Source organism: Sycon ciliatum, chromosome 1 (assembly GCF_964019385.1).
Source record: "Sycon ciliatum chromosome 1, ocSycCili1.1, whole genome shotgun sequence".
Classification (NCBI taxonomy): domain Eukaryota; kingdom Metazoa; phylum Porifera; class Calcarea; order Leucosolenida; family Sycettidae; genus Sycon; species Sycon ciliatum.
The window spans coordinates 90,656,414-90,678,159 of record NC_088643.1 but is presented as its reverse complement, the minus strand read 5'-3'; the positions used below and the strand labels follow the sequence as shown (position 1 = coordinate 90,678,159).

The following is a 21,746-nucleotide window of genomic DNA, read 5'->3' as shown; positions in this document are numbered from 1 at the left end:
TTGACTGTCAGTTTGTATGAAGGTCAGCATAAGTATAATACATCCCACTAGTACGCTTGTACGTGAAATATAAACCATCATACAAACCTCGGGTTCGCCTCGGTTTGCATGTCGGTTTATATTTCACGTACAAGCGTACTGTTGGGTTGTATTATATACATATAAATCACCCACATCTTCCCGTTTTGGCTGCCATCGGAAGCCATAAGATGTTGAATAAATAAATAAATAAATAAATATAGATTTCTGCCCAATGTACCATTGCAGATTTCGTGAAATAATACCATTGTCCTGAGTACGGGTGTATTGATCCATACTGAAGTGTTTTGAGATAAGAAGTACCTCGGACACCAAGTACACGTTCCTGCTGCCCATGGGGTACTAGTACGTCTCATCAGAGTAACTACGAGTCGTACTAGTTCTACTGTAGATCTATCTCACTTCATAGGAATCAGAACGTGGTGGAGGTTTTAGATGCAACTCGAGTTTTGCGGCAATTTTATGCAATCCTTCAGAAAACTTCTAAAAATATCTCACTAATCCGCATACAATTGGACAGAGCCCCTCGGGAAGAGAAAGCCAAGTTGTTTGGATAATTCCCATACCGGTATATAGAAGAAAAAAACATAGAAAACACTTGGCAAACTGCCTGAGGAGTGCTCGATACGCAGGGCGCAGAGCTTTTCAGATATGAAAGAGAGAGAGAGGATCCAAGTGGAAAATGCTGTGACACAAAGTTTCATGCCAAAGCAATCGCCAGACAACTCCTGTCTGATTGCCTGGTTGTCTGATGATTGCTTTGGCATGAAACTTTGAGTCAGCATCTTTCCACTTGGATCCTCTCCGGCCACTTCCATAATTATGACCATATTCGTATTGTAATGTACACATACTTATAAATAACATGACATTGTACAGTAGCATGCTACCATAGTGTACTGTGCACAGTGTACAGTGAGCTTCCATGCATCCTACACAGCTGTGTGTCTGCAGCTGTCCTGAGCGTGCAGCTGCACCAGTCCAGGGTTGCAGGCTGAGTTACAGGTACAGGTACTCTGCGTAGGTCTCCTGATCAAATAGAACACACCCGTCGGCCTACCTGGTACATGTCTACATGTCTACTGAAGAATAGCCCGGCCCCGCCACAGTCCTGGACTGACCTCACAAACCCTGTCGAATGTCTCCTCCAATAAACTGTGTTGCCTAGCGGGCTTCAGTGTCATTTCAACTCATTTGAGTGTGCTGATAAAACTCGAACAAACAAAGAAAACAGAGAAAAAAGCAGAACAGCTAATAGTCTACTAAAGATGCACCTAGTGCTAGGGCTAAACAAAGAGAGAGAGAGAGAGAGAGAGAGAGAGAGAGAGAGAGAGAGAGAGAGAGAGAGAGAGAGAGAGAGAGAGAGAGAGAAGACAGTGAGGAGAGAGGACATGAGCAAGCAATACAAAGAAACCAGCCTTTGAAAGATGCCAGCTCAGATCGCAGTAACCTGTTCACAAACAAAATGGGACAAAGTCAAAGTGAGGAGCCTTGAGAAAATATCAGTGCGGTAATGACTGCACTGGCAGCACCAATGACAGCTGCATAAAATTGAAAGAAAGTGTGATAAAATGACGGGCACTGTGATTGCACAGTCCCGACTGATGATATTGTCTGTCCTGCAGACTAGAAAAGGTAAAACGAAGGAAAGACTACGCTCCGCAGCTTTCTGTAAAAGTGCCAAATGTAGACAAATAGGGATTTACTAACGGCAAAGCACAACTGCTGCTCACTCATACGTAGTAATTGACAACAGCTTCACAGTGCTCTTGACGGCCTGACAGAAGGGTAGGTTCACCCTTGGAGTGGATGAAGTCCTGCAAAGACGGTGCAGTGTATGACGTGCAGAGAACAGAACACATGATATCAGTGCCAGCCAGCTAGAGGTCAGGTTTCCATGTAGCGTAATACTAATCCCTGGCGTTAGGAACATGGTTATGTCATAGTGAAGTTTGTGATAATGTAGTGAGTCCGGCAGGTCAATATACAAGACATGCATGATAAAATGATGCTTTGGAGTACTGAGTAGCACTGCTCTTACGAAACAGCGTAATCTTACCTCACATTCTTCCAGGCTGGCTGTACCGGCCTCAATGCGTGCCCCAAGGCCAGAGTCAAAACTGCTGTAGCGTTCCTACATGGTACACAGCAGTAAATTCATCATGCCTTCATTGGTTAAGCATTCCAAACTATTTCATCCAACCTTGCCATCTCCATTGGTAAGTTGATTTCCAATCATGACCTAGGGCTTGCCCTCTGCCCTGATTCCTTGCCCAAGCGACAGCGCAACAGACACACTGCCAGTGTAAGTCAACGCTTCGACCATTGACCATCATGAGTGGGCTATCGGAACGAAATGGACCTGCTTTCAATGTTGCTATAAACCCAGCGAAGACATTAGGCACATGCCTACACATGGAAAATGTCACATCAACGAACACTGAGGTGACTGAGCATTGTATACTGCACATACGCTATACAACACAGCTGGAACAGAACTGCAGGTGTGGTGTGGCTGGTAAAGGAGAAAATCTAGACGGAACTTACCTTGACCAATGTGGAAAGATGGCCCTCGTCGATCATTCGGGTTGCATTCCTCAAGCCCCGAGCAAAGGCATCCATGGCACCTGTGTATCATTATGAAGCACAATAAAAAGACTTTCTAACTTCCACAACTGTCATGAACAAACTCAGATTATTGGTCACCAGCATAGAGCCTGAGCCAGAATGCTTGTGCGCTGACTTGTCATTACAGTCTCCGCTCTACATCTATTGGAGAGTATCCTGATTGCTGAGTTCTGTGCTATGCCATGTTTACCACTATCATGAACCCCAAGGATATGGGGGGGGGGGGGGGGGGGGGGAGGAGCCATGAACACGAGTGCAAGGTATCACTCCACTTTCCAAGGCGTAGTATAAACTGTCATATTTTGCAAAGTCAGACCAAGAAAACATCAGCAGTAAAATTGCTTGCATCCAGTTGCCGGATCTTGCAGACAACAGTTGAAAAGTCACAGACGTATTCAGGACTCGGCCTTTATTCAGCATCGATTTTTAATGTTGGCCATGCCAGCTCCATGGGCACTTTGATTTTCACATGGCAGCAACGTACAGTTATAAGCAGACACGCAAACTTACCAATGTGTGAGACGAACATATCAGTGAGGTCAATGGATTCACGGCGTACTTTACAGTCAAAGTTCAGGCCACCAGGAGTAAGACCACCTTGGTCAATGACAACCTGGGCAGGAAAAAAGAGAGCACATAATGCGTGTGTTGGACACCAGGTTAGAAAGGCAATAATACCCAAATCTGTCAACCGGTATCGGTAGCCCTGTTACCAGGTCCTGGTATGAGCTTAAACTGGACCCACACGCACGCCCCCCCCCCCCCCCCCCCCCCCACCAGTTATTCCACAGTAAATAGTGGCGATGGCAGGGCATTCATGTTCGTCTCACCTTCATGATAGCAGTAGTGTTCTTGACATCCATTGGGAATTGATCTGTATCCCATCCCAGGTCAGGTGACCCAGTGTTGCTATCAACTGATCCAAGAAGCTTGTTTCTAAGAAAAACAACAACCACAACCACAACAACACCAACAAAGACGACAAGGACAAGAACAAGAACGGAAGAATATAATACATGGTTCTGAACGGGTTTGTTCATGCTTCCAAAACAAAATGCTGACTATATCAACTGGTCTCCAAACATAAGGCAGAAGGTCTTGATCCCTTAATGTGTACATTGCATCCTTCTGATTTCCTACTTTCCCAAACACAAACCCTTGTTTCATTGATGTAAGTCCTTGCTCCCGGCACTTGCCTCTCTCTCTCTCTCTCTCTCTCTCTCTCTCTCTCTCTCTCTCTCTCTCTCTCTCTCTCTCTCTCTCTCTCTCTCTCTCTCTCTCTCTCTCTCTCTCGTCTTAGCTTCTTCTTCTGATTTATCTACAAGGTGTATCCTTGGAAACGAAACTCTTGGCGACGGTCCTAAAGTGTTGGCTGCAACACAAACTTATACCACCCTTCTTGCTCGGGTCATGACACCTGTCTATTATAATTTTGGACCGGATTGTCTCCTGTTGGCAGCTTCAGCATGAAATAAACTCGAGTAGAGACAGAGACACCATTATGTTCTTCACTGGACCTACATGTATGTAATCCAGCTCTATCACGTCCACTGAGCGCTTTGACCTGCACTCAAGACGCGGCTGTGATCTCGGACATTTCTGATTTAGGGATTGGTACAATACTCCACACACGGCACCACATAACGTCTCTGTGTATGCAGTAGGGCAGCGGTGGTGGTGTTTACTTACGCAGAGGCAACTACAATGTCGTGCTCATGGCAATGGCCGGCAAGAGTGGTGTGATTCGGTTCAATGTTGAGCTATAGCAACAACACAACAAAGCACCAAGGCTAGCAATTAGCAAAATCATGTGAATTAGCTGAGATACTGCCGTTACAACACTATATTGTGTGACGAACAACAGAACCTCAGCAAAACACTGGCAAACACTGGCATTGTATATTATACTGCTCTAACTGCTACACAGCATGTCATCATTGTCATCTACAGTTGTACATATTTCGTATAACGCGCGGGCGCGCACGTGTGTGTGTGTGTGTGTGTGTGTGTGTGTGTGTGTATGTGTGTGTGTGTGTTCAGCTATCCGGTGCCCTCACATATCTAGATATGTTTTCATGGAAAGCGAATGCGTGTGGTTAATTAAATTTAAGGAAGATCAGACTGTACCTTGAAATCATTCTGCAGCCCATACTTGAACAAGAAGCTCATCACAGTCTGTGCATCTGACAAGGCATAGTAGAAACACATACAACATTACACAGCAGTACGGGATAGTCTCAGGTAGTGCATCACACGGGCACAAAAACTCGCCTCTTGTTCCCCACTACGTCATCCTCTCTCAAGAGTGCAGCCGCAGCTGCCTAAATACAATGGGTCTATAGAAGGGAGAGTAGCAGGATGACAAAAGAAAGAAGCACTCGACTTCACACGGGCTATACTTTCACCTGACGCAGAACAGCAACGCCAGAGCTGCACAATCCTGAACATAGTGCTACAAGTACATTGCACTTTCACCAGCTCAGCTCAGCTCAGCTTAGTGCAGTCCGGCCCAGCAAGCACAACCTTGAAGTATGTGTACGTACTACGTACCATAGTCATACTGGTGCTTGGACGGCTCCTTTGGCTTGGGCTCGATCAACAGCTGGCCAGTGAATCCAATCTTGTTCTTGTACTCTGCATATCATAAGATTGTAGGCAGTACACAGCATGTTCATACACTGTGGTACATATAACGTACTTCAGGGCATGAGTGCACTCTCCGTTCATGCACTGTGATAGGATACATCAGTGCATGAGTACACTCTATGTTCAACCTACAAGGAATCAGAGTCCACCACATACCGTAATGTAGCGTATAAAAGGTGATGCTTACGTCCATATAAGACGGGGTTCAAAACCATGCTTCTACGTCAACAGTTTCCGTTTTCACTGTGCAAGTGCATGTAGTTGCATGTTGATTCCATGGCCAAGCTGTTGCAGTTCATCTCCCTAGCAGACAACCCGCAGCAACGCATTGACGCCACAATTACGGAACGGCCACAAGAACGTGTTCGCAAGAACAGACAAGTTCTCTTGTCTATTCTGTGCTGCCTGGAATCGGCTGGAAGACAATGCCTGGTCCTTCGCGGACACTGCGATGATCTGACTGGAGATGGTGATCCAGGAGGCAATTTCCATGCCTTGATCTGGTTTGCTGTGGCAAGCGGCAATACAGTGCAACATGACCATTTTACTATTTGTGATGCAAGCTATGGAAATACATGTACATTAAATGATTTAAAGACATTAAATTTTTGTTTTTCGTGGTGTGTGAGATTCATGGCGTCTTGACATCATTTTTCAAAATGGCCGACCTAGGACAGTAGCATGATGCCATCCCTCCCCCCCCCCCCCCCCCCCTCAGCCAAATCTTGGAAACGCCACTGCTTCAGTATAAAAAATAAATAAAAACAAACGTATCTTGAACTGACCAATAACCATCTTGAAGAAGTTGGCCATGTGATCCAACTCCCTGCCGATGTCTGTGTTTAGCAGAGTGTGATAGCCTTCACGACCTCCCCAGAACACTAGGTAAAGGGTACACAGCAGAAACAAATACGACATATCAGACAAATCATTCGCTGCCTCACTGTCTACGGTGTACACGTGCGTGTGCAGTTGTGCTGGTGCATGTGTGTCAGCCATGTTGGTTGGCATGGTGATTCCAACAGCAGTCTACTTGTGATCATGTGTTGTACATGTGACTAAAGACTAAAAAGAAATCATCCAGGCCCGGACTCCATTGCTGTGTATTCTTTACACTTGATAATACATCCATGCCACATTCCACCACAGGCTCTCTGCTGCACTGAATGAACAGGTCGCCAATACTTCACCCATCGGGAATCATCAGGACATTGATCGGTGCAACTGACACCCATTGGTGGAACGTAGGATGGCGGTGTATTTTCGAGTACACAATACTATATTTAACTACTTCTTTGAAGTACTTCTCTTGGCACAACACCATTAGGTAGGGAGTGAACATCAAAGGCTATCGTAATGACATAAGGCGATCGGCAACACAGCTCAGATCACAAAGGGATGTCAACATGCAGTGAAAGGCGACTACAGAAGACAAGGACGGCTAACCAAAGTTCACTCCGCCGAGCTTCTTCGTGACCTCCAAGCCCTTCTTGACCTGCGCCGCGGCATACGCCAGGACGTGGGCATCGGGATTGGTGCTGGCACCGTTCATGTAGCTGCATGGTAACACATCATAACATCATGCATACCATTGGCATACGCAAGTACACGCATACTATGCAAGTGCAGTAAGTTGAACACCACTACACACTGCACATCATAAAACCATGCATATCCTTGATACACTCAGTGTCACACGCATACTATGCAAGTGCAGTAAGTCGAACACCACTATGTGTGCTTTCAACATGGAGCTGTGTCATGGTTGTTCACAAACCAATACCCTAGCAACTAACAACAAAGATCCAGTGATTTTCAAAAGTCCTGATCACCTGATGAGAATAAGAAAATCAGTCTTGTATCTTATACCCACCATGGCCATCAGCAAACCAAAGGAGATTGTGCACTGACTTGCACAAAGGGTGTAAGGAACAAGCAAATCGTCATAATGGCGTTGTACAGCTAGTACATGTCCTTCAAAGTTCAATATGAGTATATAATAGAGTTGGGCTACTGACCGTGGATGGGCAAAGAGATTGCACGTTCCCCACAGCAGCTTGACGCCAGTCTCATTCTGCAGCTCCAGAGCCAAGTCAGTGATCTCATCCAGATTGCGGTTGGTCTCCTCCAGCGTGGCTCCCTCCGGGGAAATGTCGCTATTAATCAACAGACAACCACACAGGAGGACTACTACAATGCTGCTCTTGTCAAAGCCATTCATTATAGGAACGACAGGGAACTTGAAGCGGGGATAGCTCAAAGGTTAGTTTCAAAGGGAGACTCTTAGGCGGTAAAGAAAAAATTATTTAGTGTATCGAATCATACAAAGTGAGCTTATAACATTGAAAGACAAGACTAGTTGTACAACCACGCGCTCTCAAAATAGCAAAGGAAAACACCATGGATGTACCCGAGGAAACAGGCAAGCATTGCAAACAAATTTCTCTGTTATGTAAAATCCTGTTGATGTAACTGGGAAAACCAAAATATTCCAGCCACTGAGTTACAATTCTAGCCTTCTTGAATGACTTACCGGTCATGGAAAGTCCAGTATGGTACCTGTGGGTGCACAGCAACCGACAGCCGTCCACCAGAGGGTAAAATTTTCACAATAACAGAACACAAAGAGTAGTTGAAAGTTCACGTCAACTTGGTTGAAATAGACACTGGTACCACACAGAAACAAAGTTTGTACAGAGCTACAATAGGAAAAAGAGAAAGAAGGAAGTATAGTTGAAGGCTCAACTGGAAGGGTGGGAGGTAAGGCATACGGTGTGTGCAGATTTAGGACAGAAATAACAAATCAGAAAGCGGTATTACTACTTTACATACCCGCCAAAACGGAAAAATAGAAGCAACCCCCTATTTCTCCCTTACACCAAGCTTGTGGACGCAACCCCCTATTTCTCACTTACACCAAGCTTGTGGAAGCAAGCCCCTATTTCTCACTTACACCAAGCTTGTGGAAGCAAGCCCCTATTTCTCACTTACACCAAGCTTGTGGAAGAACTCGAAGGCCACTCGGAGGCGACGCTTGGCATTTGCCATTGAGTCACTTCCGTCTTCCCAGGGCCGGTTCAGAGTTGGGAATCCGAAAGGATCAGCGCCTAGAAAGTACCAGATGAAAGAAGGAAAAAGCAGGGGTTTGGCAATGATGGATTTCTGTGCAGAAAAAGTACATAAAAAGTAGTCGAATGACATCAAAAAACACTCGGATGGTGAGCCTATAGTAATAATTATGTAAAGAGAAAAGGACCAATAAGTTACGAGTTATGACTAACCGTGCACCAAGGCAACGAGATAATGTACAGTCAGATAGTGTGACAACAAGGTACAACACTGACTGGGATATTGAGACATTCGACGACCTGACACCTAGCTCCAAAACATCTACGAAGCGCACACCAACAACCTTCCAACTTGGAAGGCTCAGGTGCGGAACGTTCCAAAAAAGGGAAGGGATGCGCCACGAAGATGTGCACGAGCTATGTCCCTGGGCAACAAACCATGTCCTGTCAGTTTTGTGCCTTGTTGTTGCACTATCTGACTGTATATTATCTCGTTACCTTCGTGAAGGTTAGTCATAACTAGGGGTGAAAAAATTATACCGAATACTCGAGTACTCGCTCGGTTTTTTTCAAAAATAATCGTACTCGGAATAAATCAGAGTACTCGTTCATACATGGTACATGCATTTACCACAGAAATCTGCAGTTTCAGAGCAGCAGTCGGCAGATATTGACGTGCAGACTGTGTGGTGAACATTTGTTCACGAGTAGAGAGAGCCCAAATGACCCACCAACCACTATACCCGAGAAAAATGACTGCCACTCGGTTCAATCAGGGTTGTATCATGTGATTTTAAGGCCCTTGGTGTGCAATTTTTAGGAGATGAAGAATACTCGAATACTCGAATATTCGATCGGAGAAAATCAGAGTACTCGAACTCGGGATCTCAGTGCCAACTTTCACCCCTAGTCATAACTCTTATCTTATAGGTCCTTTTCTCTTTACAGAATGACACTAAACATGCATGTTATGCATGGCACGCTGTATCACTGGTTGATTCATGGCCAGCATTCGGAGGCTAAAAAAAGCCGCAGGGGCGATTTTGATTTTTTTGGCGTTTCAAAGTGCGGCTAACACCCCGGAAATACGGTACTCTAGGGATTACCATACATTAGTGGGCACACCTTTGCAAGCCGGTTACGCAGAATGCTCTGACAGGTTACTGCTTCCAAGGCCTAGACAATATCCTCTTCCCTTTTCCATATCTAGGGTACCGGTAGGTGTGTTTCAGAATTTGGCAAGACGGTTTGGCCGGTGATGAAGTCTTCCCTCTCTTCTTCTTTGTCCATCACTATTGCTAACATTTCGAGTGTTTACTGCTTTCCCTATTCAGACTTATTTTATCCTTAGACATCTGGCTGCTTTGGGCAATGTGTGCTGACAGCGTGGTTCGGGAAAGGGGGAAATTTAGTCAACAGTGTGGTGCCGAAACCCGGGAGCTACACTCGCTCGGAATTTGTTTGTGCAGGGTTCGTACAGAGTCTTGAAAGTCTGGAAAAAGTCTTGATTTTGACCTGAGTGACACTTTGTCTGGAAAAAGTCTGGGATTTTGAAATCATGCATGCAACAGTAATGTACTGGTCTGGTACTGGTACGTCGTAGATCTGCTAGCTCCGAGCCGCGTCAGTGGCTTGCACCCACGCGGCGCGGTTGTCACTGTGGTCCACACAGTACAGTACAGGCAGTCACACTACAAGTACAAGTCAGAGTGTAGATCTACTCTGCAACACGATCGGTAATGGACGGGTGCGCGCAGCACATGATCACTGCCGCATGCCTGCTACAACTGTAGTGTTTGCCCAAGCGGCTACTGCACACGGATCATAGGGTTCGCGCTTGTACTGTTGTAGAATCTACTGTCGTTTTGCTTGATGTTTTGACACAAGAAAAACACAACCTGCCATGACGTTGGCGAAGTAGCTTGGATTTGTCTTGTCCTTGTCAAGTTGACGTTTCCTGTACCAAAGAAAAAGTATGGGAAGCTGTGTTTTTTCGGACAAATGCTTGACCCACCCAGATTACTCTCTCTCTCTCTCTCTCTCTCTCTGGGTAGAGAGGAACCAGAAGGACAAGCACTCCGCCCCGCTGCAAGCTTTGCAACACGACGTTTGTCATCATGACAATGGGGGAGAAAGCGCTTGTCAGCCATGCCAAGGGAGCCAAGCATAAGGAAGCGGTAAGGAGTGCGTCTGTTAGTCCCTCAGTGGCTAGTGTGTTCTCAGCCAGGTCCCAATCTGCAGCGCCACATTCTTCATCGGCGGCAGCGGATAGTTTGTCCTCGTTTGTGTCAAGTACTCGGGAGTTGGAGGCAGAAGTTCTGTGGGCGCTGAATGTATCTGACAAACACCTATCATTCCGTAGCTGCGAGGGCCTTGGCGGTCAGTCCGGCCTCTTTGCAAAGATGTTACACTTGGATGGGTCTGGAAATGGGTCTTGAATTTTGTGATGGCTTTTCTGTACGCACCCTGTTGTGGTACTAGTAGTAGAGGAATTATTTGCCAGTAAGACTTAAAGGGGAAGTTAATGCAAAAATTAAAATTTCACCAGTTGTAGTCTTCGGGGTGCTGAGTCGAATGGTCTTGGTCCGAGAAAGCTGAGACGCTCCCTTCCTACTTGAATCCCAATCGAACTCGCGCACTTCCACCGAAACTGGGTGACTGCGCCCTACTAGATGGGGATTTGTATGCAAAATGTCACTAAAAGCGCCATTTCGTTCTTATATAAGCACGGATGACCGCGATTGGCCCATATGTTGTAGTCTTTTGGACGCTGAGTCGACTGGTTTTGGTCCGAAAAGGCTGCGATGCAGCGTTCGCCCCTAATTCCCAATCGAACATGGTTGAACAAGCGGTCACGTGCTCCTGCGTACACCAGTCAGCTGGTCACCGTGCCTGCAGGGTACAACTTACAGCCTGTTTTGACCTTTTTTGGGTGCAGTCCTGTCACTCGAGTTGAACCTTGGTGTGAAAGTTGTCGCCTGCTGGCGTGGTGACCAGGTGATTTTGGCACCCAGGAGCACGTGACCACTTCTTCAACCATGTTCGAATGGGAATTAGGGGCGAACGCTGCATCGCAGCCTTTTCGGACCAAAACCAGTCGACTCAGCGTCCAAAAGACTACAACATATGGGCCAATCGCGGTCATCCGTGCTTTTACAAGAACGAAATGGCGCTTTTAGTGACATTTTGCATACAAATCCCCATCTCGTAGGGCGCAGTCACCCGGTTTCGGTGGAAGTGCGCGAGTTCGATTGGGATTCAAGTAGGAAGGGAGCGTCTCAGCTTTCTCGGACCAAGACCATTCGACTCAGCACCCCGAAGACTACAACTGGTGAAATTTTGATTTTTGCCTTAACTTCCCCTTTAATGTAGAGCACAGGGTGGCAAGCATGAAAGTGGACAATTTTTTTAGGCAATTTCGTGGGAAGGCCATGGAGAGCTGGGACCAGTTCTGGACCAGGTACCTGGTCATGGCAGAGATCCAAGGATGGGACGACGAAACAAAGGGAACGAAAAACTTTCTTTTGTTTCTAGACGGTGATGCCTTCCTTGTTTACTAAGGGTTGGCGGCTGCTGATAAGAAGAAGCAGGACGAAGTGACCACACTGATGAAGACGTCCTTCAACATGACGGAAACAAAAGCGTACCAGGCATTTGTGGCGCACCGGGTGAAAAGTGACGAGTCAGTCGATGCATTTGTTGCGGACTTGAAGCGGTTGTCCGTACAATCAGAACACGAGGTTGTTGATGACAAGGACTGTAATAATCCAGCAGTTTCTGAACAGCCTGTCAGTGGATTTTAGTCAACACCTTCGTCTCAGTATGGCTGGAAAGGAGCTGACTATAAGTGGCTGTTGTGCAACAGTCCGTGCATTAAAGAGCTCATAGGGTGACCGCCAGAGAGCACCTGTGTCAGTAGCTGCAGTTGTGGATAGTGGTGCTGGTGAGAGCAAGAGATCACTGAGCCGCTTCAAGTGCGGAGAGGTGGGACATATCGGTAGGATGGTCCTGTCGTGCTGCACCCGATTGAAATGAGCGCATATGTGGTGAGGAGTTTGAGTGTGGTGGACTCTAACGTCCTCATAGGTAACAACGTCATCACGAGTAGTGGAGGCCTGCATATACAATATGCTGAGGATGGATGCTTGTAGAAAGTGGTGTCCGGGACCCTGGCCACCAAGAGCCCAGGCGGGTGTGCCGTCTCGGCCAACACCGGTAGTCACTCATACCCTCATGTGCGAGTGGAGCGTAATGGCCAAGGCAGACGACTGCGCTGTCTGGTGGGACAGCACTAGCCAAAGGTGGACCATGGGCTGGACATGGAAGGCCAGAACACATCCGACACGGCCAGTGGGATGCGGGGTCGGTGAATATTCCCGCCGTAGTCTAACAGAAGAACAGGAGCAGCTGTTTCGGACAGAGGTTGACGCATGGATTGACAGAGGTTGGACGATACTGTATGACCGCTCGATTCACAGTGAGCCAGCCTGTGTTCTGCCATGGTTAGCGCAAGTACAGGAGCAGAAGTCTTCAACACCTGCCAGGCCATGCTTGGATTACCGAGAGTTTAAACAAGTTTCTTCTGTCGCAGCCTGGATTTGATGTCCCTGTGTGCGAGGATACTCATCACCAAGAGTTGACCTTGTGTTCTTGTGTGGATCCAAGTTTGTGGGCAGCTCGCCATTTAGAGCAAGACGCTATGAGTTCACAGTTTGTAGTGGCATGAGTGTTATAGCAGCCGTATAGGAAGTAAGAGTCATTGGTGATGCCGGAGAGTTCAGTGTCCTAGATATCAAGAAGGCTTATCTTCAAATCTATGTTGCACCCGAGCTGCTGAATTATCAAGCTGTTGTCTGGAAGGGAGAGCGATATGCCATGACCTGGATGATGGAATTCAGCATGAATGTTGCGCCCAAAGTCATGCACATTGTGGTGCAGTGGATCCTGCACCGTACGCTCATACGATAGGATGACCTCTCTGGCTCATACCTGTGAAAGCGCCCGCAGATGGGTGCATCCATGAGCAAAATGCTCCTGGACACTTTTGATTCCCGCGGACAAATTTTGGTCTCCATAGTGATTTCCTTGTAAACATGGATTAGCCCATCGTGTGAATCGCCTATAAGCAGCATGCGCTCTCTGGCTGACCCTCATTCACACCAACAACATGACACCAAGTTGTTGTAGAAACTGGCAAATAAATTGTCTTTCATACAGCTGTTTCGATTATTTTAATTAAAACATGAAGATCCCCTAAGTGAAGGTTAAGAATACTGAATGATTAGAATTTTTTAACAGCACTATCGTATACAGACAAGACCTGTGAAAAGGAGAAGTGCGATCCCGCGCTTTGAGGCAACAGAAGTGCTAACACACGGAGAATAGGTGCAAGATGACACTGCTACGCGTAAGTGTACTGCAGACATAGATGCATGTGATAATCTACGCGCAGCAGATCCTAGCGCTCTGAAATAGCATGCTGAGCATTGGGGTGACAGTTCAGACTTTAGGCTCCAGCACATCTGAGTAGCCATGTGAGAGGCTCCTGAGGCGTTCACTCCGTGTACTCATTCACCGCCATACTGCGCTATTGTCACATAGCCGAGCGTCACACTGCTGTTGTTAGGCATCTCCGTGGAATTTACACTACAGTGTTGAAAACACACAATTGCTACAGGCATGCTTGCAGACATTTGAGAAGCATGAGGGGCATGCACTCCGGTCGCTGCATGCTTGCTGGATGTCCGCCTGACAGGGTTCTAGCCATTACCAGTCGCCGCCGATGCTCTTTACTATTCTCTGTGTGCTAGAACTTCTGTTACCTCAAAGCGCAGGATCGTGCTTCTTTGTTTTCAGTTATTCTCTGTACATAATAGTGCTGCTAAAAAAATTCTAGCCATTCAGAATTCTTAAATGATCGAAACAGCTGTATGGAGGAAAATATATTTGCCAGTTTCTACAACAACTTGGAGTCATGTTGCTGGTGTAAATGAGGGTCAGCCAGAGAGCGCATGTGCTGGAGCCGTTGGAACTAATACATGGGACCTATGGCAACAAAAAATACCTCGCGTTAAACAGGAAACGGAACTAACTTAGTATTCGAGGTAACTTCTTATACAGCACAAGAAGGCTTGAAAGTATACTTGTGAACATTTTAAAATGTTGTTGACGAACCTGAAGTAAGTCATCCTTGTACAGAAGATGCAAGATGTATGTACTATGGGCAAATAAGTGAACTCCTTACTAGGGAACATGTTAGATGAGTCACACTACACATTTTAGATGATAAGTGGCTAGAACAAAAAAGGAATACACAAGTTGGAATAATCCATTGTAGATGTTCAACTTACCAGTGCCTCTGAAAGTGTGCCAGTAACACACAGAGAAGCGCAACCACTCCCTCATTGTGCGTCCATTGATAACCTAGAAGACAACGCAAAAGATAACCATATTGCTACTAGCAGGGTGCGGGTGTGGCTGATTTGAGTGCATCTTTCCCGATGCAAGGGCATTGAACCCATTTTCACATTAAAATCACATCTCCTCAGAGTCCTCACTCCTGCATGCTACCTTGGGAATGAAAGTGAGAAGTGCCAACGATGCCAGCAGAGTATCTGAGAAGCAGCATTGTGTGCCAAAGTACACCCTCAAACATTCCAATCATGGTTTGAGAAAGACTATGGAAACACACCCAGCACACTAGTATAGATTCTGTTCTTTGCACCATTTTTGCTGGCTCCAGCCTTGCTGCTGCTGCTTTCCAAGCCTGTAGTAGCTATATTTTCTGCAACCATGAGTCGCTTCTTCATTCTTCCATATCGTCTACCAGGAGTAGGCAGCAATGAATTCTGGAGATGAATGTTTCTGTCGAAAGGAATCGGTGTTTGTTGGTTGTGGATTGGTTATGTTTCTATCAATTGCCATCTTGTCTCTGACTATAATTATATTATTCCTCGGGTCTCTAAATTTTAGGAGATTCTTGAAAGCTCTCCAAGCTTCAAAGGTGGTTGAAACTTGGAGATCCCCGCATTTTGAGGTCAGTGCATGCAAACTACTGCTTAGGGCCGGGTTCCACTGCGGCTCCGCTGCACTTGGCTGCATGCAGCGGAGCAGTGCGGTTCCACTGACACTCGCCATTTGCGGTACCGCGGTCGTGGTCAACGTTTTTGATGACGTTTTACCTGCCTGCGGGCGCGAAATCAAAAAAATTCCTTGCATTCTGGCCTGCGCAACGAATTAAATTTGAATTTTAAAATTCCCGCGTACAAAACAATGCAAAGTACGGGAAACAGGTCGACCCGCGACTGCGGCTCGCAGCTTTTGATCAAGAACCGTAGCGAAAGCTCGCGGTGAGCCGCGGCCTCACTGCTCCAGCTCGAGCCGCGGTCACTATGGTAATGATGACGTTTCAAGCCACAGATGACGAGCAGCGGAGCGGCAGTGGAACCCGGCCCTAACAGCCACGTGTTGATCATGAGCATCATTTTGGCTATGTGTTTATATGCACTAAATTCGTGTCACTCAAGATTGCGGCCCCGTTGGCGCTTCGCATGTCCAAGAGATCTCCGAATTCTTCGAGACAGTTCCAAAATTATTCCAGTTTCTTCGGCTTCCAGGAGAAATATCTCCGAGAAGCTAGAGAAAACAGAGAATACACCCTTCTAGTTATACACACACAGTAGGGCTGAAACCAATTACTCGGTAATCGATCGATGATTCCTTATCAATCAAGTAATTGTTACGTTATAGATTACTCGTTAGGGATTTTGAGTCCAAAAAGTACGGAAAACCCTCGTTTTTTTGAAGTTTGAATCAGTTTCCACTGTGAGTATGCAGTTTCCAGGGGCATGGTGCACATTCTGAGGTTAAATTGACTTTATAACTACCATGTTTCTGAGCTACCCTGTCACTAATGCAAATTTGTGGTATTTTGATGGCCTAGGTTTAGGAAACACAGTAATTTGTGCACAAAATTCTGACACTATCTGCTAACGATTATAATCGATAAATCGATCGTTAAGCTCAAGAGTAATCGATAGGTGAAAATCCACGATCGTTATAGCCCTATATATAAGTTATAACGTGCCCTTCTGATTTTTCACATGTTAGGCCACACGTTTTATTTCTATGTTTCTCGTCACCTGAAAATCTAAAAACGTATGCGAGAGGTGGAAAAAAATATAAATGACCGAAAAATAAAAAAAAGTTTATTAGACCTTTGTTCACACTAAAATCCACCAATACACCATGCAAAATAGCATCCATAGTTAGCAACTAGTATGTGGTAGGAGCTTCTGTCACAATCTGTGCATGTGCAGCTAGATTGCGCACAAAAAATGCCGTCCTTGCATCATGTATCGCGCAGGCCAGGCCACATTATGTACATGTGCATGAGTGTGCTGGTCCCTACATGCACAGTCAGTGCAGCACAGTTTTTCTTTTCTTTTTTTCTTCCAGACTCCTGAATCGTATGCGCGCGGGTGACGAGAAACATAGAAATAAAAACGTGTGGCCTTATCACTATAACCGGTATATGACTCCAGGCGATTTTCAACTATGCGCGTCGTACATGCACAGTATACACGTGTGGGTACTCGATCGCGCTACAGTAGAGTCGCGCGCCCAAGAACGTTGTTTCCAAGGGGTTAGCCTGGGATGTTCTTATTCTTTCAGCAATCTGGCTGCGTTCTTATAGCACGTTCTTAGAAACAATCCGTACTGGATCATATGTATTCCACAAACTGCCAGAAACGCAACACAGCCGTTCTTAGCTTTAGGCTGTGGCGTTCTTAGAATTTCAGGCTGCACGTTCTTCAGCGCGCGACTCTACTGTAGTGCAGCGTACTGATGCAAGTAGTGTACAATGTACAGTCCAGATAGTCTACTTAGTACACGATGTCTACGGGACTATGCGAGCTACGCTTGCTGCATGCACAGCATTGTGCAGTGCGAGGCATGACCAGCCTTTTTCCTTGTTGACTTTCGCCGTTTGAAGGTTGTTGTCGTGCTTGTCGAGGAGAGTTTCAGTCGCATTTCTTGTTCCTGAATTTCGTGATTTGCATGAAGGAGGCTAGTGCGAAGCGAAGTAGAGTTTGTTTGACTTTTGAGAAGAAGGTTTAAATTCTCAACTATGCAGAGAAAAGTCCTCGAGCGACTCAAGGCGGTATTGGACGGCACTTTGGACTAGGGCAGTCGTCCGTCTCTACCATCCTGAAGAGCAAGTTGGCGATCATGGACGTGGCATCGTCCAGTTTGAAAGGAGTCTGTACAAATCGATCTAGCAACTGCATCCTGTTAGAGAAAGGTCTGAAAAGTTATCATGAAGCGTGCCTTTCAAAGAAGCTCATGAAAATAACGTATGACATGCTGATTGTGAAGGGCCATCAGATAGCTGATGAACTTGTAGCGAAGAAGCTGGTTCAATGGAAAGATCAACCATTGACGGGCACAGTGTGGAGATCATTTTCGCAGCGCTTCCTAGCCAAGAGGAAAATAAAGTCACATAAGACCCATGGCGAAGCTGCTCATGCTGACGTCGCTGTCGCTGCAGCATTCATGGAGGACACCTTGTCAGAGGTGTTTGCCAGCGTCGATGGTGATCCGACGCGCGTTTGGAATATGGATGAGACTGGTCTTTTCTGGAGAGCTCTGCCGCAGAGAACGTTGGCTTGCGTCAATAAACGGCTAGCAGGCAGCAAGACGCAGAAAGACCGGATCACCTTTGCCACCACTGTGTCCATGTCCGGAGAAAGGCTGCCTCTTCTGGCGATTGGCAATTCGAAGCTTCCCTGTGCTGCTGCTGCTGCAGTAAAAGGCACTCTAGCTGCTGTCATTGCAGGACAGTGGTGCTCCAATCCGAAGGCCTGGATGAACGAGCAGATATTTTCGGAGTGGCTGCTGGACATCAACAGAACATTCTGCAGGAAGGGTAAAACAATTGTTCTGCTGGTGGACAACTGCCCTGGGCACAGGTTTGATGGCGAGGCTGATCGTCTGGGCTATGTCCGCATTGTATTCCTGCCACCAAACGACGTCCGTGATACAACCGTGTGACGCTGGAATCATCCAATCATTCAAGTGCACGTACCGCCGTCTCATGTTACGCAAGGTGGTTTAGTTTGTAGATGACCCTACGAAGGCGAAGCTGGACACTGCAATGCTCAAGAAGAATGTGAACATTCCTCCCTGCCTGCAGTATGCAAAGTCTTCATGGGACTCTGTCTCGAAAGGCGACCATCCAGAATTGCTGGGGAAGGCTGGATTTGTGATGGGTCCCACTGTACCTGTTGATGAAGATGACACTCTTCAGACCGACATCACAGAGCTGGAGAGACTGGATGCAACTGAGCCATGCCGGATTGCTCCAAGTGACGATGTCTGCGAAATTGTCGAGGCACTGCAGGATGAAACTGCAGACTCTGACAGAGATGACGAAGATGAAGTGGCCGAGGAGTTGCCTTCACCTCCGTCTTCTGCAGAGTTATTGCAGGCTGTGAGCACAGTTCCTCTTGCGCTGTACGCTAGCATTGCCGACTCCAGTATGCACACCAGCTTCTCCAGAGTGGTGAACTTCCTGTCCGCCAAGGCATCATCCATGAAGCAGCAGACCAGAATTGACGAGTTGTGGCGGCACTAGAAAAACACTGGTATGGCTCCAACTTGACACATCAATGTCTCTCACTCGTGTGTTGCTATCATTATAGCAAATACTTCGAAGTATTTTTTCTGTACAAAGAGGTGTTTGAATTGTGATTCTGTATCCTTATGGCCGATTTATCGCTATATCCGATATATTGGTTATAATGATAATCCGACTGGCTTTTTCTGGTTTTGCTTTTGATATGTTCATGTTGTATGAATATAAGTTTCACTATATCCGATGACTTTATAACCGATATCCACTGTACTGTAAAATATACGCAAATGTACGGACTTGAACTCGGATGGTGAGCCAATTTAATTATGGAAAAAAGGAGAAGGACAAAATGTTACGAGTTATGACTAAAGGCCGCTTCATACTTCATTTCACGTACGGGAAAGTCATCGCGCGACCATCGCGCGATGGCTTTCCCGTATGCAAAATAGTTGAGCTCAGATCACCTTTTTCGCGACGCGACGCGTTTCCCGTACACGAAATGAAGTATGAATCGGCCTTAACTGTCCACCAACGTAACCAGATCTTATCTTATACAGTCAGCGAGTGCAACAAAATGGCACAAAACTGACCAGGAGTACTGAGACACTAAACGACCTGACACCTAGCTCCAACACTTCTCTGAGGCGCAAACCAACAACCTTCCAACTTGGAAGGCTCAGGTTAGGAAAGGTCCAAGAGGGGAAGGAAAGCGCAACGAAGAAGGGCACGAGCTACGTCCCACGGCAACAAAGAATGCCGAAAGTTACTGGATGATGACGAAACTAGTAAGCCTATTGGACATACCGGTCTCACTACAACTCGACGATGCAAAGCAACAGACCACCCAACTTGGGAGGCTCAAGTTTATGAAATAAACATAGAAAGGGGAAGCTATTTAAGCGAAGACGAATTGTGACAAACCGAAACGCCAACATCCCACTGAACTCCACTATGATGTAAATATGATGGACTAGTTATGAACAATAACAAGACCTAGTAGTTCCACACGACGTACATTTCGCCGTTTAGGTCATGACGGCTCATATAAATTATGGAAAAAAGGAGAGTTCTGTGCCATTTTGTCGCACTCGCTGACTGTATAAGATCTGGTTACGTTGGTGGACAGTTAGGCCGCGGTCACACCAAGCGCGATTCAGCCATTCAGCGGAAAAAAGCGCTTTTTGACGTCTTCGTTGCTACAGAAACGGCTGAATTTTCGGCTTCAGCCGTTTTCAGCAGTCAGCCGTTTTCAAAGTGCTGAATGGAGCGCTGAATGGATTCAGCCACTTCCAGCCATTCTGGGACAGTAGCGGCGGGAAAAACAAACTCCTGCAAATCCAAAGCGCATTTGCCATCAATGCATCGTGTTCTGAAATATTCCGGCTTTCGTTGTTGGTCCAACTTCTCTCATTGCCTGCTGTCTGCTATTGTCTTCATCTTTCCTTGTGCGCTTTCTACGAGGTGCGATTTGGTTCAGCAGCGTCAGACAAGGGAGACTATTGACTATTGTGCGATAGAAGCATGTCATTGTGCACCATGATATCGGTGCAGAGCAAGATGCAGACAACGGCACGGAGTCTAGTTTCAGGATCCAGGGCTGCACTACAAGCTCAAACCTCCCTCAATCTTTCAACAAGCACCCTGATTCCAATGTGGAAGCTCCCAGTACAGAACCAAAACTCTGCTGATTGCCACGTACATGTTCAACAGATAATCAAATAATTTAAAATTCAAAAAAATCAAATTCAAAAATGAATGCGAAGAAAAAAAGCTCTACGCCTACGAGAGCACGCAAAAAAATTCAGCGGATCTCATGGATCGATGTGACCAACCGCTTCATTCAGCACAAGCCACTTTCAGCGCAAGCTGAAAACGGCTTGTTTGGTGTGACCAACTCGTAACACTTTGTCCTTCTCCTTTTTCTACAAATGTACGGAATCTCGATTTTCTTGGTCTCGCCTTTTTATTGAGTGCAATTGTGTCACGTGTTGCTTACCTCATCTGCATTATAGTGCTTGAAAACAAGTGTTTCCGTGGGACCAGCGTCAGGTTTGTAGGGAATGCTGCCAATTCCTGCAGCAACGGCCACAAGAAGACAGCCAAGAAAAAATTGTACAAGTACTTCACACGAGCTTCGTCATGATCAATGACAGTGGTATTTGTTTGCCACGTGCCACCTTATACCATACCGGTAGTACAACACACCTGGGAAGAATTCGTCTCCGGAATCGACATCAGTCCGGGAACGCTTAGCCGCGGGAGCAAACGACGACATACTTCTCTCTTTTTTCGGTAAACCTTGCTACAAGGGAGGTGACGAGACACTGGAGAAGGGCAAAGAGAGCTCCCAACCGAACGAGTTTATCCACGGATCGTACTGTACATTCACAAAATGCTGTAGTAGTATAGTGTCATTTACCACATGTGACATGTCAAAATCAAACTCAAAACTCGAAAAGATTGCTAGCATGCTTCGTCCGCGATCCTGCATGGCCGGCCTGGTCCTCGGCCTCCAAGGCGTCACCAAGTCACCATGGTTACTGCATATGCATGACGCCGGCGCGGCGCCAGGGTCATGACGTCAGGCCAGCTCTAGCCAGCCGGGAGCGCATGCATGGCGCGCAGGCGCTACAAAATAGGCAGCGCCACGTAGACCTACGGTGGGTACTGGGTGTACATGACTGCGTGGGCCGCGAAGAGTGTCCTCGGCCTCTCGCAGTGTTGTCGTA

General features: G+C 46.5%; 1 protein-coding gene across 2 annotated transcripts; it reads right to left on the bottom strand.

The window, feature by feature from the left end:
* Positions 1 to 1,190: 1,190 nt before the first annotated feature.
* Positions 1,191 to 21,393, bottom strand: LOC135806396 (uncharacterized). 2 transcript variants are annotated; one of them, XM_065320570.1, is made up of 16 exons: positions 21,223 to 21,393; positions 21,014 to 21,090; positions 14,732 to 14,804; positions 8,305 to 8,420; positions 7,847 to 7,872; positions 7,332 to 7,469; positions 6,760 to 6,869; positions 6,099 to 6,194; positions 5,218 to 5,301; positions 4,795 to 4,850; positions 4,357 to 4,427; positions 3,498 to 3,603; positions 3,178 to 3,280; positions 2,587 to 2,666; positions 2,099 to 2,173; positions 1,191 to 1,856 (listed from the first exon to the last, which is right to left on the bottom strand). In XM_065320570.1, the coding sequence occupies exons 1-16, from the start codon at positions 21,290 to 21,292 to the stop codon at positions 1,773 to 1,775; spliced, it is 1,365 nt and encodes a 454-aa protein (XP_065176642.1). In that variant the 5' UTR covers positions 21,293 to 21,393; the 3' UTR covers positions 1,191 to 1,772. The 2 variants fall into 2 exon arrangements, with proteins under 2 accessions (XP_065176642.1, XP_065176643.1); XM_065320571.1 differs by lacking the exons at positions 8,305 to 8,420; positions 14,732 to 14,804; positions 21,014 to 21,090; positions 21,223 to 21,393 and adding an exon at positions 8,191 to 8,200.
* Positions 21,394 to 21,746: the final 353 nt, after the last annotated feature.

Bases quoted from the DNA above. Each gene is read 5' to 3' on its own strand.
- LOC135806396 (XM_065320570.1), bottom strand. From the start codon at position 21,292: ATGTCGTCGTTTGCTCCCGCGGCTAAGCGTTCCCGGACTGATGTCGAT. The intron at 14,805-21,013 runs GTAAGCAACACG...GTTGTCTTCTAG, and splicing joins AGCACTATAATGCAGATGAG to GTTATCAATGGACGCACAAT. The intron at 1,857-2,098 runs GTAAGATTACGC...CCGTCTTTGCAG, and splicing joins CCAGCCTGGAAGAATGTGAG to GACTTCATCCACTCCAAGGG.